Below are 19,358 nucleotides of genomic sequence, written 5' to 3' on the forward strand. Positions count from 1 at the left end.
ACAAAAAATAGCATAACATTGATAATTCATGATGCACTTTAATCACCAGCAGTATCACAAATCGAACTGAATTTTATTTTTGCCAAAAACAAAGGCATTTACACAAAGAAAATAGTGCTAATAATTTGTACATTTTAAATCTGTTATTCAACTTTCGAAAATTTCCCAACATTATTACTAATAATTCATTAGTAATTTCTGTGTATGCTTTCTGTTGTAACTCCATGGTTTCTGTACCACTGTAAATTGCAGATCTTTTATATTTGATTTTAGTCAGCAGTCTTCAGTTTGCATCACAGGGTTAGTCATTCTTGGACTTGGATGTAGACTTCTTGTGTCTTAAAAGACTTCCAATGAGACATCTGCAGAAAACCCAAATTAATGTGATGGTAAGCAAACCAAATGCCACAAAGACTGCCATCACATCCAGACAGTGATAAGCATACCATGGTAACTTATATGACTCAGTGCGCAGATGCGCTGCGCCCTTGTGCCTCATGACGTACTCCAGCCAGAAAATGGCACTGTCTAGAGGTTTCATTGGTTTGTCATGGTGAAGCTGTGACAGTTTGAGCATATTCTGTTTGTATTGCTTTTCTGGGTCCAGAATATTCTTGAGAGCACTTGTCAGAGACTCAACATCCAAGGTTGTCACTTCAACAAACTCAGCTACCCCGCGAGACTTCAGACGCACCATGTTGTCAAACTGGTCAAAGATGAGAGGAATGCCCAGAACTGGGACACCATGATAGATGGCCTCGTAAATTCCATTAGTACCTCCATGCGTGATGAAAACTTTGGTTTTAGGGTGACCTAGTAGGTCATTTTGAGGCAGCCATTCAACCTGCATGGTGTTGTTTCCCAGAGTGGTAGGTCTTTTCCCTTTGTGTCTCCACACGACCTTCTGAGGGAGGTTGGCAAACGCTGAGGCAATGATCTCTGATATCTCAGGGCCGAGGTCGCTGAGCAGGGTCCCCAGAGTCATGATGATCACCCCGTGTTCACCAGAACTCTGCACAAATTCCTCTAAATCTGATGGAAGAGGCTTGGAGGGCTTACCCTGAAAGCCTCCAATGTAGACAACATTGGGCATGGTGGGACGAGGGAGCTCGAATGTAAAGTCAACCCGCATCAGCCAAATATCAGCTCCCTGCATGAGAGACCACACGCTGACATCAGGTCCAAAATAATGATCACACACAGCCTGGTAAGGCGGATTTGAGACATAGTAATACATGTAAACCAGTATGCTATGAAAGATTATGTTTTTGATTCTTTGGAAAAAGTCCATCTTGTCAGAGAACTCAGAGAATAATTGGGGGATGTAGGAGAGAGGAGAGGGAGCGATGGCGAAGTGGGCTTCCCCGTTGAAAAGCCAGCGGACATTGAAAACCATGGGAAGCTGGAGATAGTGTGCCACCAGCACGCCACACGGAAATGCAGGATCAGTTAGAATAAGATCATATCCAGTTTCCTTTAGCTCCTTGATTAGGGTCTTATTCTCAAAGATGCTGACGGCCAGTTTTGCCACAGTTTGCTGGTTCTCCCCTATCATGTTGAAAAGATTCCTATAAAACTCCACAAACGCCCATAGTGAGCCTCTGTGCCGCCGGATCTCTATTGACCTCTTCAAGAAAGAGGTCATGAAGTCTTGGCTCTCCAAATTCTGGGACTGTTCCTGGGTGATGGTGATGGAGGTGTAATGAGGTGAAAACTCTGAAATGTACCAACTGGTAGAGGAACGCAGTACTGTGATTTGATGTCCCTGAGAATGAAGCGCCTCCAACAGGATTTTCATGTTAAGCCAGTGGCTTCCATCTATAGGGTAAACCAGCACTTTTCCACCATCACCACTGGAGAACAGAGTAGCTGAAAACAGCAGGATGAACACCAAGGCTGGATATGATCCCATCACTGTAAAAGAGACACAGAGCTTTATTAAACAAATGTTGAAAATTAGCAGCAGTCCAGTTCATTTCAGTACAGTTCATTCAGTTTGCATTGTTTCCGTTTCCATTGTGAAGAGTCGTGGATTTTAACATTAGAACCGTTCCTTATCGTCCTCATTTTTTGTCACCCTTTTGTCGGGGTACTAAGCACTAAAAAGTTGGAGCTAGAAACTCTGCCGTCTGTTCATTGGTCAATAGAGAACGGTCACAGTGCTCAGGGCTGAGTCGTGGCTGCTGTTTATACCCTGACAAGTTTTTTTATGCATTAAGAAACTATAACAATAAAATGAAATAATGTTTTGCAGCCTTTATCATCAGCTGTAGAATTTTTTTTTAAAACTCGCCGGCTGCCTACAACTTTTAAGGTGGAACGTGTACTTGTAATGTTAATCGATGTACAAGTTGACATTGTGAATCCATGAACACACTTTACATTTTATTATGACAAATATGACCATTTTATCTGTTTTTATTGTCTCTCTTGGATGACATACACTATTAGTGTGAGAGTGGCTCTTCAAGCTTTTAAAACGATATTTATTTTGATTTTAAACAGATTATTTGAACTGCATTTACTCTGTCTCCGACCTTGGATGGGAAAAAAAAAACGTGGTGGGGGGTTGTTCGGGACTGTTGCTCCAGCCTGTTCTTTTTTGTTGACATATTGGCATGCAATCCTGTTCTGTGGACGATAAACAAAGTGAAGTTTTCACTCCGCATCACTCTTGAAAAGGATATACAGCAGAGCAGAGCAATAAATGACAAAAATCCTGCTGATCTAGGGTCTATGTACACGTGGGTTCAGGCTACTTTTAGTTCTAATTACACTATATGGAGAGTTTTTGGCAAAAGCAGGGCGGACAACTTCCACATATTGGGCCTCATGCAGTAAAAGTGATGAACAAAGTTCTTTTATTCTTGTTTATATCCACAATTTGTTGTTATTAGTACCCATTGGTTTCTGAGATTCAGTAATGTCTTCCTATTTATGCTCTTCTCTTAGGTAGGAGAAAACTATACGAGTAATGAAAATATGAATCAAGATTCGGTTACTGCATTCCCTGTTTTTTACCTCAAATGTTTTCAAAAAGATATTTTAGTGTACTGTTTAGCTGTAAAATGAGGAAGTTTGTTACCTGACAGCCTTTTTGAAAATACTAGAGCTGAAAACTAAGCACTGCCTATTGGCTCGAGCAAACGTTCTCATTTTTCAACTAAACAGTGCACTAAAATATGTTTCTGAAAACATTCGAGGTGACAAATAGCAACAAAGTAACAAAATCTGGATTTATTTTCGATCAACGCTGCCTAGTTTGACAGTGACCTCAGTTCACAAGCGGTGATTGACATGATTGACAGCTGTGTCACAGACTCCTCGGCTGCTTATTGGTTGTTTTCTTTCAGCTGTGGTAAATCCAAGCACATGTCTTTAGAACACAAAGAGTGGGAGGGGTAATCTAATTTTTCACAAATTATCCATCTCATATGTTTATGTTAATGTACTGGCAGTTTTAGCAAATATGTATCTACTGTAAAATTTCAAATATAAGCCTAGTCCCATTAGACGCCCAGTCCCTTATACTAGCCTGGTGTGGCAACACATTTTGACAGATAAATGCCTGTCTGAATTGGAGACCCAGTTACCATGCAGTCCATTTTTATAGAAGTTCTTTGGATGTATAACACCAGTTTGTTGGCTAACTGCTGGAGATGATGTTAGTTAGCTGCTCAGAAAATACATAGAAATATAAATGTTTAAACTTTTGCCAATATGGACATGCTACATACATGGTTAGCTTGGTGAGACTGAGGTTACTGAAACTATGAGCACCAAAGAATACCGGCAGACTAAAGAAGAGAGATGCAAAAAACGAGGTTTAATGAAACAACTTGATTGCATTTCCATCTTTGCTGAATTACTGTTTCATTTGGAAGGAAATAAAAGCCTGTCCCATATAGATGCCTGTCCCAAATATTTGAGTTTACTGATTCAAGCAAATACTAGCCGGGGCTATAAACCCTTTGAAACCTGAGCACAGAGGCCTGGTTTCTTTCAAAAACATGATAATGAGGCAGTAAGTAACTTGATGAGAAATGACCCAAAAATTAACAAAAAAAAAACAAAAATTAAAGAAAATTACATAAAAACTTACAAGAAAAGAAAAGTGAAAATAAGAACAAGGAAATTACCTGATTAAAAAAAATACATATAATATATTCTGTAGCATAAATTCAAATATATAATAATATAAAATAATCATAAACATAGTATACTGGATATTTTTCCACTTTTATTTTTAAAGATATTTCTGAGTGAAAATGTACAATTTACAGGTTTATGTTTGAAGGTTGAGATGCATTACAGTGAAATTCATTCAGGGTTATAAATCTTTGTGCATTACAGTTTTCATTTTAAATAACAAATGTAATTGCTCCTGCAACATCCACAAGTTGACACTTGCCCACCACACCACACTCAACATTTTTGTGACTGAATCTGTCTAGTGTGTTCACATTCAGTCCTCAGAAACACATTTTTAATCTTCTAAATCTAACCATCTGCTACATTTTGTTCTTTTTGAGTGTCTCAATCAGTTACTTTTCCTGGAACTGTTAAGTAACATTCAGCACCACTTAACCAAGATAAAATCCTCATGCACATGACACATGCAAGAATCATACATTGGTGCCTTTTACTATCCAAGCATGACGTCCTGTAAGTCTTAACAGTGTGCACAACATGTTGTTAAATGTAAAATATTGAAACTATTAGAAAAAAATAAAATCCTACTGATGTTACATGACAAACTTTGCAGGGTCCAGAATGAAATCTGTTTCATCTGATTTGTCTTTTGTGGTATGTCTGCAAGTAATCATTCATCTTAACATGCAATCTAGGGCACATCCACACACCATTGTGAAATGCATTGCACCAAATATTGCTGTTCTGCAGGCTTTGTAATCTGAGATTAACTGTGGCGTGCTGGAATTCCTCTCAAAAATCTTAAAATAATAACCACACTGTCCATAACAAGCTAAAAACTGAGCTCACATGCAGCAACACTGTTTAGTAAAATCACTCCTCACCTCAAGCCTGTGCAGCCTCACACTTTGTGACTTCTTTCTCTCTCCAAGAGGAATCCAGTGTCCAAGGTTGTCAAAAGATAGTCGTGTTGAGCTGCTGGTAGAAATCCCAGTAAATGTATAACTCGACATGTCCCTGACGGAACCATGCTGCTTCACTTTTGTCCAAGTAAATGCAGTTATGCTGAGGTCCCCTCTCAAACCTCCGCCCATTTTTTTCCCTGTTCCGCCTGTTTTGCTTCTCTGCACATAATACCATCTGGTTGCCATTTTACAAACTTCCGGGATGCAGACTTTCACAGAAATGTTTAAGGCGAGATGGCCCATGTGAAAACATGCACTGGTCAATATTGAAGTTTGGGGCTATTTGTTTCCATAAAATGTCTTTTTTCGGACTAGTGGAAAGAAAATGTCCAAAATACGCGCAAAAAGAGCATTTTTGATTAGTTAATGCTTCATTTTCTTTTCATTTTCATAAACTTTCGAAAATTTCCCAACATTATTACTAATAATTCATTAGTAATTTCTGTGTATGCTTTCTGTTGTAACTCCATGGTTTCTGTACCACTGTAAATTGCAGATCTTTTATATTTGATTTTAATCAGCAGTCTTCAGTTTGCATCATAGGGTTAGTCATTCTTGGACTTGGATGTAGACTTCTTGTGTCTTATGAAACGTCCAATGAGACATCTACAGAAAACCCAAATTAATGTGATGGTAAACAAACCTAATGCCACAAAGACTGCCATCACATCCAGACTGTGATAAGCATACCATGGTAACTTATACTCCGCGAGACTTCAGATGCACCATGTTGTCAAACTGGTCAAAGATGAGAGGAATGCCCAAAACTAGGACACCATGATAGATGGCCTCATAAATTCCATAAGTACCTCCATATGTGATGAAAACTTTGGTTTTAGGGTGACCTAGTAGGTCATTTTGAGGCAGCCATTCAACCTGCATGGTGTTGTTTCCCAGAGTGGTAGGTCTTTTCCCTTTGTGTCTCCACACGACCTTCTGAGGGAGGTTGGCAAACGCTGAAGCAATGATCTCTGATATCTCAGGGCCGAGGTCACTGAGCAGGGTCCCCAGAGTCATGATGATCACCCCGTGTTCACCAGAACTCTGCACAAATTCCTCTAAATCTGATGGAGGAGGCTTGGAGGGCTTACCCTGAAAAACTAAGAATGTTAAGCCAGTGGCTTCCATCTATAGGGTAAACCAGCACTTTTCCACCGTCACCACTGGAGAATAGAGTGGCTGAAAACAGCAGGATGAACACCAAGGCTGGATATGACCCCATTACTGTAAAAGAGATGCAGAACTGTACTGAACAAATGTATATTTGCAGGGTTAGGGTTAGAATTGGATGGATGGAGTGACAGCTGAGCATATATGACGTTGAAAGTTATTAACTGTATCAAATATAAATTGTTATCAAAGAAAAAAGACATGATTCATCAAAGTTTTAAGACCAAGCAATAATAAGAAATATGATAAAAATGTACTTTTTAAAAAAAATAACAATTATGTAGATGTTGCCCTTAAACATCTACAAGTTGATACTTGCTCACCGCTCCTTAACTTAACAACATTTTTGTGAATATGAGTCTATGTTTGGTTGTGCTTATGTTCAGTCATCTGTGACATCAGTTATTTTTCCCAGAACTGTGATGTTCAGCACTATTTAACCAAAGTCCTTGTGCACATGACACATGACAGATTCATGCATCAGCGCCTTACTAACAAAGCATGAAGTCCTGTTGCAAAGTCTTTACAGCATGTTATTAAATGTAAATTATTGAAATTATTAGATTTAAAGCCCCCAGAGGTTTTATGATAAACATTGCATTGTCAGATTTAATGTATGATTCATCTGGTCTGACAGTTTGTCTGCATGATATGTTTGCAAATAATCATTCATCTTAAACTATAATTTAGGGTATTGCCCGTCGCAGTACACAGGATATGGCAACACCACAGCCTAGATGTATGACTCGAGTCAGATGTTGATATGGTTTTTCTGCGGATTTCCAATAGCTGGCACAGATAGTAAAGATGCAAAGTATTGTGAAAAGAAACTGTTGTGTAGGCCTGTTTATGTAAAAAGATTAACCGTGCTGAACAATCTTAAGATGAAACCACATTGTTGATAATTTAAAAAAAAAAAACTAAGCTCACGTGCAGCAGCACATAGTGAGTAAAATCACGTCTCACCTCAAGCCTCTGTAGCCTCACACTTTTTTCTCTCTCCAAGAGGAAGCCAGTGTCCGAGGTTGTCGGTAAATAGTCCTGCTAAGCTGCTGGTTGAAATGTCAGTAATCATATAACTCTGCATGCCCCTGACTTAAACATTGTTTAAGTCAGGGGCATGTTGAACTTTTTATATTCGTGCAGAGATGTAGTTTACTTTTCAGAACTCAAAAAACAAACCAACACTATGACAATGAGAAAAGAAGAAGAAAACGTGTAGTCACTTTGTTACACTGATTCAAAATGTTGGTCTGGGAACTTTGTTCAAAAGTGATCAATGTAATGCCCCTATCTGTCTGTGCATGACCTTTGATTTGGAGTACATTAGCTTACTGTTTCCTCCCTATTGAATCGTTTTTCTACAGGATACGAAAGTTTTATCTTCAAGTCTCAGTTGCTCCATATCAGCACTTTCTGAATCACCAAAGGCAAACCGGAACAGAGGAGGAGAGTATAGGAAGATAATATCTGTTATTTTAACCCAGATGGTTTGCAATTCTCTGCTCTGAACCACGTTATTGTTTGAGTTCTGCAGAGGAGTGATTCATTTACCACCGAGGGACTTCAGGGTTTCTTTTGTGTGTGCGCACAGAAAGAAAAAAAAACAACTTCATGGACAAAGTAATTTTTAAAGGAGAACTCCGCTGATCTTTCATTCAAACCAAAGTCTGTTTATAGGAAGAAATATTTAGAAAAGCTTTAAATTTGTCTACACTTTGTTGCTAAATGTCAGAAATTCTTGACAGTGAAGGTGCTGGAGTCAGTTCCTCTGCACCGTCTCTGGACGCTGTGCTATTTAGAAAATAGGACTGGCAGTGACCTCCCCGTATCCATCTGGATTCAGCACATTTTCTACAATTTAATTTGCTTCCTTTCAGTAAAAGAGTTATGCAAATCCAGTTAGGACTTGCACATTACATTGTTTATAATGATGTCCCCAAATATCTGTCAACCTACTGTAATCACTTCATCGACAGTCATAACTATTCAACAAGATGCAGCCCGACCGATTTTATTCTTTTAAGATTCAGAAGTTCAACGGGCTTAAACACCTTTTTATATCTGACTGCAATTAAATGGAAGAAACTTCAAGTGTTTCTGAAACTGGTTTAAGCAGAGATACATTTGAAGAAAGCTTTGAGGAAATGGTTAGCAAATAGTCTCTCATAATAAGGACCTTGCACAAATCAATTCAGTGCTGTTCTTTTATGTGTCTTTTATTTCTTTTTTTGTAAGATTTTATTTAGATTTTCTCCACATACAATTCACTAAATAAAAATAAAACAGGACAAAGACCCTTAACAAAGACCTTTAACGACAAAACAAGACCCATAACGATAAAACAAAAATTATACACATATACAAAAACTACTCTCAACTACAACTCATATTTATACCCCATACCAAACAAATAAGCTAGAATAGCCAAAAAAAAAACAATCTCCCATTTGGGTCAAACACCAATTCATATTTTCTTTTCTCAAGCATCCCCTTCAATCACAAAAACAGAAAATATTACTAATAATTTAAAAAATGTTTCTTTTATTTCTGTATATAGTTACATAGATACTGTATTTGCACCTGTCAATTTTGCCAGACCTGACATCTTGTACCCCTAGGGCAGGCATGTCCAAAGTCAGACCCTGGGGCCAATTGTGGCCCTAAAACCAATTTTAAAATGGCCCTCAGCTTGACTTTAAAAAAGTACTAAATGTGGCCCACCACAAAAAAAATGGTTAATCTAGCAATATTACTGACTTTTTTTTTTTTTTTTTACAAAGCACCTTACAATAGCAGGACTTCATATAGTTTGTAGACATGCGTCAGGTAGAAACTATGCAGGCAGAACTAGTGAAAGTAACAAGTGTTACCTACATTGGACATTTCCTGCGAGGCATCAGACATAGCCACAGCAAAGAAGCCTAGAGTCAACAGTAAAGACTGCAGCTTTCAGGAATGATGAAATATTTGTGTTTGTCTCATTTGTATGGGATTTGGAAAAAAAATTAATGTGAGAATCATTTGGCCCCCGTGTATTTTTCACATTGTATGATCCGGCCTCCATTCAAAAAAGTTTGGACTCCCCTGCCCCACAATGGAAATATGCCTCCGGTTTTCTTGTGTAATTAAATCCTCGACAGTTGTAGATGTAAGTAATAACTGTCATCAGGTTTGGCAGTTTTATGTGTATTTTATGATTGTAAATAAATGTTTAAATGCCATTTAACAGATGTGGCAGCCGGCCTGTAAGTATTCAGTTAGTGCAGGAACACACAGAGACTTGAAACCACGACATGGGTTTCACCGTACAGCACACATTTAATCAAGGACAGCTGTGAGATATGAGGAGAAGGAATTTAGGGATGGTCAGAAATGATGAAAGAAGAAGAATGAAGAGATGGTATTTAACTCACAATAAATGTTCAGCAGCAGTTGCATCGGAGGTATTTTGAAATATAAGACTTAGCGCCACGTCTCATCGGCCAAACCAAAAAAACATCACAGCGGAGAAGTAGGCCTACTCAGAAGTTAATTTCTGAGTAAAATGATTAATAGCCCACTCCAGCGCGTGGACATGTGCGACAGCCCGCTCCAGCACACGGACATGTCTGCAGTCCACTACAGCGCGTGGACATGTCAGACAGCCCGCTCAAGCGTGCAGACATGGGCGACAGCCCAGTCCAGCGGCGACATGTCCGCAGTCCGCTCCAGCGTGGACATGTTTGACAGGCCGCTCCAGTGTAGACATGTCCGCAGTCCGCTCCAGTGCAGACATATTCGATAGCCCGCTCCAGTGCATGGACATGTCCGAAAGGGGTTCTTTTTCAGGAGTTCAGGAGGGCAGAGGGATGTCGTACACTATGAAGCCCTCTGAGGCAAACCATGTTTTGTGATAATGGGCTCTATAAATAAAATTGACTTGACTTGCCAGCCTGCTCCAGCACGCGAACATGTCCGCAGCCTGCTTCAGTGTGGTGGTTCAGACCTTTGCTGGGAGGAAATTTTAGTAACTGGACCTCTTTGAATTTTAGTAGAATAGGTCTGCCAGTTGGTGATGCCTGTTCTACAGTATACAGTATTTGTCATGTTCAGTGTCTGACAGAAAATAAATATCTAAAACAAAATTAACCTAATTTTCTTTTCATATCTCACTTAGGAGTAAAAGGGAACGTTAAAGCTTGACAGAAATAGTGATTTGATGTATATTGTGATATATATCGATGTCGACTGATATGAAAGAAAATATCTTGATAACACTTTATAACATATCGCTCAGCCCTAATTTCAGGACATTTCGAGGATTTCAGGATGTTTCTTGGATGTAAGGACATTACTAGGACATTTCCAGGATTTAAGGATGTTTTTAGGATTTTGGGGCATTGGGGGTTTAGCTAGTACTTCTGTTGGTACCTCTTTTTTTGATAAACAAGCTCTATTTTGCTGCTGTTTTATGTACTCTGGCACCTTATGTATAGAAAAACTACAAAATCAATTCTTAGTGTGAATCAATGTATTTTTATTTTGACTTAGAAAATGGTTGGTGGGGCCAGCGGGCACCTCATCAGGGGCCAGATATGGCCCCTGGGCTGTAAGTTGAGTATCATGGGGTTAGGAGATGTAAGACACAGCAATACCAGGGGTTGAGTTTGAGAATGAAGTTGGAAAAGGTTTCCAGCAGCAGCTAATGCACTGAGCTAATTCCAGAGAAACGCTTCTATGTGGCCGCTTTGTTGAAGTGCAGGAAGGGTTAACTGAAAACTCGACATTGTCAAAGGACACACCAAAGAAACTATGGGCAGCTAGCAAATATGATGTTGTACTGATGAAAGTGGTTGAACCAGTCATGATAACAACAGTCATAAAGAACTTGTAAAACTCAATATCATCCGAAACCTGATGATTAAAGGGGCATTAAACCAGTTTTTGAGTCTCTTGTCAAGGCGATTATCACTGTTCCATGAGAACATTTTGGAACATTTTCAGCTAGGTGAATAGAGGTTTTGTTCAAGACTTGCAAATAGTAAATGGAGCTGTACATCTGAGAGCTCTAAATGTTCCAAGTCCTCATTCAATACCTGTGCCTCCCACCAGCAAGTGGTTCACTGTGGTTTATTTAGCAAAAGCATTTGTCAGCGTTGCACGACATGAAGACTCACAATGTTGATTTTGTTCACACACAGGGTTCCCGCAGATCCTTGAAAAGTCTTAAAAGGCAATTCATTCAATTCATTAATCTAATATAAGGTGTTAATTGGTATTAAATTGACTTAAATTAATCTTTAAAAGTCTCAAACATTCTCAGACATGGGAAGTAGGATTTTATAAATAGTTTTTTTCTGGTGTTGCATAGTGAAACTACCAAAATATTTGGTAACATCCATTTTTTCGTGAAAGAATTTAATAACCTCCTCTTGTTAAACTCGTCATGATGGGAATCTGAGCAGTGGAATCTCACATGCACAGTGAAAAACACAAAATCGCCAAGAAAAGCAGCCAGACACGCCAGGTATTTCCCACTTCTGTCAGTAAACCAAATAGATACTTTTTATATGATTAATGTCTTCCATGTGTTTCACTCTATAAAGGGTTATTTTTTCAACATTTGACATAGATAATCTGATGTTTTCACTGGACAAAAAAAGTCATGTCTTATGTTACAATAAACATTTAGGCAAAATAAAATTGTGCTTCAGTTTTGGTTATTAGAAAATTGGTCTTGAACTTAATTCTGAATGGTATTAAAAACATCTTAAAAAGTGTTTAATCTACCTTGCCTGAAGCTGCATGAACCCTGACACAGGAAAAGTGAAAAAATAAGTACGGTAAAGGAGAGAGTTTGATGCACACTCTTCTCCCACAAAGCAATGTACAAAACAGTGGATGAGTTGTTCACAGCTGGAAAAAATTAAATAAATCGTGTGTGGTGGGGAGTCAACTTCAGAATGTGGGGGAGAATCTCTTAAATCTTAAGACAAACATTAACTCATAAGACTCTTAATTGTCATTGTAGATTTACAACAAAATAATGTTTGATGACTAAGAACATTAAGATTAATATTTGGAAATTAAAAACAATATAAAACACAGATAATGATAAAATAAAACTCACAAATAACAGTTACTAAAACAGTGTGCCTTGCATATCAATAAAAATGGCAGCATTAGGTTTATAGTGCATTGGTAATATAGTTATTATATATAGTTATGATAAAAGTGCATGTGCTCAAATCAGTGCTCAGCAGCCGTAGGTCGGTGTGTGTGCATGTGTTGTGTAGAGCGGAGTGATGGAGGCTACAGCTCTGGAGAAGAAGCTGTTAGTATTTTTTTTTTTACCTCCATGCCGGCAATATCCGAGGCTGGAGGCATTTTGTTTTCATGCTGTCTTTGTCGAAACCTCTGTGTTCACCCTCAGTTTAAGTACCTGGCTCTTTGAGCCCCCTCCCGAAAAAGCCCAAAAGTCTGCTTTGATTGGTCAGTGTTTCTGGGTCTTCTTTATCAGGATTGGGATCAAAACCAGCTTCTATTGAGGACCTGGTTTCACTTTTTTCAAAACCCGTAAATCAACAACTTACAGTTACAGCATGTTGCTGCATGTATCAGTGTACTCACTGCTGGAAAATGATTGTAACTAACTATAGAAGCACTTTCTACAGTGAGAGAGCACAATCAAAGCTTCTGTGTGTAAAATCAGACATGTTTCAGCAAGAATATGATTTAAAACTGGGGAGAAGAAAAACAAGCTAACAAGCTTCACTGATGTTTGCATGAAGCTACATGTAGCAGCGTATGCTATGTAATCTTAACACTTGCAGTAGCGTGCCTGGAGCAGAAGATCATAAAAAAGAAATCTGTCACTTGCTGATATCAACTTGCCATTAAAGTAAAACAAAACTGTGGAAACAGTATGCAGAATGGTTTGAAGGCTGAGGTTTTTGCTGACTTTACCATACATTTTCCTTACATTTGAAACTGCATTTTAAGATGAACATTCAATATTGTAACATTACATATATGAATAAGGTAAAGCATAACAGATCCCCTTAAGGGCAGACATTCATGATGAGTGATTATAATCTGCAAGAGTAAATGTTTTCTCCTCGTGCAACAGCAATCACCCTCTTAGCGACCTTTGCACTTGTTGACGCACCCTCTGAGTGCAGCGTTTCTTCGCCATGTGTGTATGTTGTGAACTCTGGCCCTGGCAAACATTAAAGGACAAGCCCAGTCTGCTGCTATCATATGTCACATGTGGCGTGAAAAGAGAGGGCTCGGAGGGGGCGGAGATGAGTTGAGAATACTTTTGGCCGAGGGGTTTTAGTGTCTTAAAAAAGAGCGTCAGTTCTGTTGCCACTGGCCTCATAGTCCAGTGTGTCGATTGTGTCGACAGTTTAGCCGCTCTGCTGGTTGCTTCACTGGAGCGTAGTGCAGAATGGAGCTTCCCCAGCTGGAACATGTGAGGCTCCGCAGGTGTGACAGTGCAGGTGAGCTCACAGATGGACCGCCTTTGCATAGAGCATGCCAACACAATGCATACAACAGGCCTTGCAGCATGGTTTTGCCTAATGTGTTGCACAGGCCATAGATATGTTTATACTGACTGAGTGCAACACAGATGATATGGGAGTAAAAATAGACTCCATATGTCATCATAAAGTAATTTCCTTGTTGAGTGAACGAGCTGCACAAGTAGCTAGTAAATATAAATCGTAAGAAATAGACAGGAGGAGAGATGCTTGCAGTTTTATGCATCTTTTTATATGTAGCTTTGTTTAAAGGCTTTGCATACTTGCATGCATGAGTTATAACAATGTGGAGTGACTTCATGAAAGTAAAAGAGCCAAGGACCTTAACAGGTCCTAAACACAAACACGTGTCAAAACTTAATTCTGCAAGATGATCACCAGAGAAAAGAAGAGCTGCTTGCTTTGTAACATTTGGTGGAATTTGTTAATGAATTGTTTCATTTTCCTTGAAAAACTCCCCCGATTCTTTGATATGTGCAGTCTGTGCATGAGAGATAGTATTGAAAGGAAAAGCAGCAGCTACAGTCCCTTGTGGCTGCTGTTTGGGAGGACATGCTGAACTCCTTCACAGGGCAGCTGCCCAATGGAATAGCATGTGCAGTACCTTCTCGTAATGGTCCAGCTTATGCCAAAACTGGAAATACTGGTCATTAGTAGCTATCGCTGCCCTGCTAATCACAATCACAGAGAAAGTGGTTCTTAGACTTTCAACAGTGGCCAAACTGGGTACATGGTGTTCCCAGTTGGAAGTCTGTGGAATGACTGACATTATGTGACCCCTTCATTTGGGATCAGGCAGGATTAGTTTCATGTGTCATACACAGAGAAAAAAAGAGAGCTGATTTCCAGTATTTGTTGCTGGAAGTTGTCTGGCAGGTTTTCTGTCTGCTCAGAGAGCTGACGTCTCAGGACACATCTGAGGAGTGTGTGTGAGCTAGGTTTTCTTTGCATGAGCTGGCTTAACAAACCCTAAAGCTCTTGTCAGAGAAGGTGATTGTAAACCTGTTCTGGTAACTAAGGCTTTCTCCTTCAGGCTAGAAAAGCATCCCGGCTTACATACTGCAAAATGCAGCTGGATGCAGTAAAACGTCCTGGTATTTTTGGCATAGCACATTGGACATACTATGAACTGGAATAGGGTTACTTAAATGAATATTTCATAAGCCTTAAAAATGCTCAAACATGGGAAGTAAGATACTGTGAATTGGGGTTTTTTTCTGACGTTGCATTGTAAAAAATCTCAAAGTAATCAGCAACATCTGTTTTTTAGTTAAATGATGGTCATGGTCATAATGGGAATTCAAATAGTGAAATCTCACATGCATATTGAGAAACACAAAATTGCCCAGAAAACCAGCCAGAAATGCCAGATATTTCCCACTTCTAGTGGTAAACTAAACAGATACCTTTATATACATTGTCTTCTATGTATTCCACTCTAAAAATGATTGTTTTTCCATGATTTAACAGAAATCATCTAACAAGCCATGCTTTATGCTACAATACTGAATTCCAAGTGGTATTTAAAAGTCCTCAGTCTACTTTACCTGAAGCTGCAGGAGCCCTGATTACAGTAGAAAGCAAAAATGTTCACATATTAAAGGTGACAGAGGCAAGGGTGGCAGAAAATTATTAAATGTGTAAATTCAAAAGTGAATGATAATTTTGTCACTGTTATTTTTTATTTTTTTTTATGTGACGGCTGCACTAAACTGATGCAGCTCATTTAAATGTTATACTCAAGAACTGCGTTTATGTATACTTACGCTGTCCCGCAATTAAATAAATATACGTATAAATTGATTGGACAAATCAACGTGAAATGAATTTTATTTATTGAATATTATCTGTAATAAGTTTCAATACCATTATCATTTTTTTAATAGGTGTTCAATTAGCTGTAATATACCAGCAATGTAAAACAGACTACAGCAAATGCGGACTAAGCTTGTGAATATAATCCACAGTGGTAACATTATAGTATGGTTTGAAGGAATTTTATTACATTTTATATACAAATAACTGTCATCTTGATTAATAATATAGTGCTATAATGCTATCTGTGATTTTAAAATAGGCTTCTTTGTAAGTGGACCAGAGAACACAACAAACATATTTCATAGTTCAGTGAGAGAAGGAACGACCTTGCAAATAAAATGAAATAATATTCTTGCTCAGATTTTCTGCTTCAGTGTAGATTCCTGCGGTAACAAAACGAAACAGAACACAATTTATACACTAAGCCCTGCTGTAGTTGTGTCTGTGTTCATGCAACGTTACGGCGAAACAAGTGAGATGAAGTACATTTGTGACGTTTTCCCTCAGCTGACAGTCTGTTGCTCATAGACACTGACTCTACTGTGATGCTATTCAAAGGAGCTGTAACTGGCACTTTTTAGCTGATTTCAAGCCACAACTTGGACTCTAAAGTGATTAGCCATGCAGAATAAGTTACCATGGCGATCCTGACATTTTAAAAGGAAGCCATTTTTTAAACCTGTCAAGAAAACTTTAGACTCAACATTCCTCACTAACACTTCGTAGTAAAGCTGTCAGGTCTCAAAAAGCATCATAGTATGTTCAGCGATGAATAGAAATTAAATACATTTACTCAAGTGCTGTACTTAAAGCGTAAGTTTGATGTTTCAAGAAATATCCTTACTTTTTTATCTGGTGAAGAGTTAGATGAAAAAGACTCATGTCAGTCTCATATTTGTCTGTTCAGTATGAAGCTGCAGTCCACAGCTGGTTAGCTTTACGTTGGCAATATTTATTATTTATAATATTTATTTATTTACATTAATATTTATAATATTTACTAAAAAGACGTGAGGCATCGACCTTTTTATGTAGCTCCCCTACGAGAAAGTGAATAAAGCTCAAAGTACCATTTGTAGTACTTACATTTCAGAGGATAGTTTTGTGCATTTCTTGTACTTTTTCATACATAAGGTGCCAGAGTACATCAAAATAGAGCTTGTTTATAAAAAAGGTGTCAGTTGGGGATCCCCTACACCCCCCAACAAAGGTCCTAGCTAAACCTCTAATGTCCTAAAATCTTAGAAATGTCTTAAAATAAGATGTTTTACCCTAGAAAAGTCCTGAAGTCCTAGAAATGTGCAAAAGTCCCAGAAATGTCCTAAAATCCAAGAAATGTCCTGACACTCAAAAACATCTTAAAGACCTAAAACATCCTAAAATCTTAGCGACATGCATGAGGTTGTCCCTGGCCTTCAATTTGCAACAGTGGACTTCAAGTGAAGCATGATGAGTATCAATGCCTCTCTGAGTATCCCAGATTTTAGATTTAGGTCTGCCCTCTAGTGGTGAGAGGGGAGAAACTCCACTCTCTACCTCACAGTCTGATAAATAAACAGCGTGTGCAGGACTCACTGTGGTCGTCTGAATTCATGAGAGGCTCCCAGCTTCGTTTTACTGGTCTCACATGACTCTGCTGCTCTTACTCTCACTGAGAAACCAGCTGTGTCACCACCACAGATGTACAGACCGCTGTGTTTGAACGCTTCTCTGCTGTCTGACATGACCACAGAGATTTTGGCAGCTCCCCTCAGGCCTTTTTAAAATCACAAAACAGACCAAGAGGCAGACAAGCAGCATGGCCTCAGGTCTGACCCCCTCTCACCCTCCTGCCTACCAAGTACTTCTCCTTAGCAACAGTCAGCTGACCTGCAGTCGGTTAGTGTTCAGTGAAGCACACACATGCAAACAGAGCCGTGTGCCTCAGTCGCTCACTCCTCCACCTGCCACTCAGGCCTCATGGCTCTCACCTTCAACACAGAGCAGAGAAAACTCACTCAGGCTCCTCTGCTCAAGATCTGGGTGCCATGGATCGGCTGCAACTTGAACCGCAGGAGAGGATGTAAGTGCAGCGAAAAAAACAGGCTCAGAATTGAATAGAAGAAGAAACATAATCTTTTCTGTCTTTCTGCTGTGTGCTCTGCCTCTACTTTAACTCATGTTTCAGCAGATGAAGCTTGTGTTTTCTTTAACACTTCCAGCAGTTGTGTGTGTGTGTGTGTTTCTACTGCTGAATCCTTCAGGCCCGTCGGGGGGATGCAGGATGGTGGGCAGCAGTCTGAGAGACAGAGGAGTCAGTCATGGGATGACAGCCAGGCTGGACCAAGCCAGGTCCGAGTTGGCTCTCTGTTCAGTGTCTGACGTGGGCCTTTGAGCATTTTGCTGACGCAGCATACTCCATTCATAATCGAACAGCCTGGAGGCTCTGTCCCTGTCTCTGTATAGACACACACAGGCCATCCGGGTACTTTTTGAGGGTACAGTTGGCAAGCAACCCTGCAGTCTGCCTTATAAATTAGTGGCATTTTTTTAGACAGACAAGCATGCAACAACTGGGTCATGACTGGGTAAGAAACACACAAACGCTTTGAAATTATGTTAAAACATCATTTTACTTGTGTTACCTTAAGATGCCTTTCATAAGTATTTAACCTTTGATCCATGAGCAAAGGTGGTGTGATTTCTTAAAAAAAAAAAATGGAAAAAAAGGGCAATGAGCAACTTGGTAATAAATGTTCCACAAATTGCGAAAAAACTAGTAGATTTAGAAAGGGAAAGAGAAAAAAGCTAGGGAAAAACAAAGAATATAATGATCATGATTGTATTTAAAAGTATGTTACAACATTTTATATATTTTTAAGCACTGTTTCAGGTAATTTCCTTGTTTTTTGGTTGTTGTTTTTTTAACTCTCCTGATTTTAAAACTTATTTACAGATACTTTTCTTGTACCTTTCACTACTTTTTTTTCATTTTTTTTTCTTTTGTTGCTCATTGCCTTCTTCCCATGTTTTTTTTTTTTTTTTGCAAAGATATCAAGCCAGTTTTCTTGGATTTTAAAAGAAAATGTCAGGTTTGTGTGAAAACTTCTGTGCAGGATATGCTGATTAGGAGTGTGCGATGTCATAACGCTCATAATCGTATCGGTATAATTTTTAATACGATGAGAAAAACTCTTATTGTAATAATGGCAATATATTGACTTCTTGACATAATGATCTCACACCTTTATGCACAGCAACAATAAGCATGGTCGAAAAACAAAATAACTAACAGCTGCATTGGAGGAGCAGAGTTCCCAAACAGGGAGCAACTTCAGTAGTGTGGAGTCAGTGCTGTCGTTGGCGCGGGCGTACCAAATGTTTTATGAATGGCTTCGGACTTTTCAGACTTTTTTAACCCAAACAGCTCAGAGTAAACCCTGTCAGCGGCTCCTCTGTCAGCAGCACCGCGTCTCCCTCTCTCTCTCTCTCTGTCTCTCTCTGTATGCACGCAGGAATCGAGGTCGTCAGGTAATTTTGTTAAAAGCATGTCGTAATGTAAGCCTATGTGACGCAAGCGGTTCGAAAAAACTTTACACTAAGTGTGCAATAGTCATAGTATATAACAGCCTGTCAAAGGGTGTGTGTTTTCTGGTGTGTGCACCTCAGTGTGATGGTCAGCGCTTAAAGACACACATTAAAAAAATAGATTATTTATAGATTCAAGGGTACTTTCTTTAAAATTTGT

The 19,358-nt window shown here is 39.0% G+C and overlaps 1 protein-coding gene and 1 pseudogene across 5 annotated transcripts in view; one reads left to right on the forward strand and one right to left on the reverse strand.

Moving 5' to 3' along the window:
- pfkfb1 (6-phosphofructo-2-kinase/fructose-2,6-biphosphatase 1) overlaps nucleotides 1-19,358 on the forward strand; it is a 41,163-nt gene that overhangs the window by 11,420 nt on the left and 10,385 nt on the right. The window contains exon 1 of one of the 4 annotated variants that reach the window (XM_042491348.2): nucleotides 13,612-13,771. The exons of 1 other annotated variant lie outside the window; for it this stretch is intronic. In XM_042491348.2, the coding sequence (XP_042347282.1) occupies nucleotides 13,720-13,771 (52 nt within the window). In that variant the 5' untranslated portion in view covers nucleotides 13,612-13,719. Of the gene's footprint in view, nucleotides 1-13,611; nucleotides 13,772-17,527; nucleotides 17,694-18,177; nucleotides 18,199-19,358 lie in introns of those variants that run through there. 2 more of the 4 variants (XM_088081761.1, XM_088081763.1) reach the window with 2 other exon arrangements.
- On the reverse strand, nucleotides 50-5,234 carry LOC121963932 (UDP-glucuronosyltransferase 2A2 pseudogene; annotated as a pseudogene). Its single transcript, XR_015777386.1, has 2 exons — nucleotides 5,037-5,234; nucleotides 50-1,914 (listed from the first exon to the last, which is right to left on the reverse strand). The product of XR_015777386.1 is annotated as a UDP-glucuronosyltransferase 2A2 pseudogene (transcript).

This window comes from Plectropomus leopardus, chromosome 9 (genome assembly GCF_026936395.1).
Source record: "Plectropomus leopardus strain MGB_pleo_1.0 chromosome 9, ASM2693639v1, whole genome shotgun sequence".
In the NCBI taxonomy this organism is placed as follows: Eukaryota; Metazoa; Chordata; class Actinopteri; order Perciformes; family Serranidae; genus Plectropomus; species Plectropomus leopardus.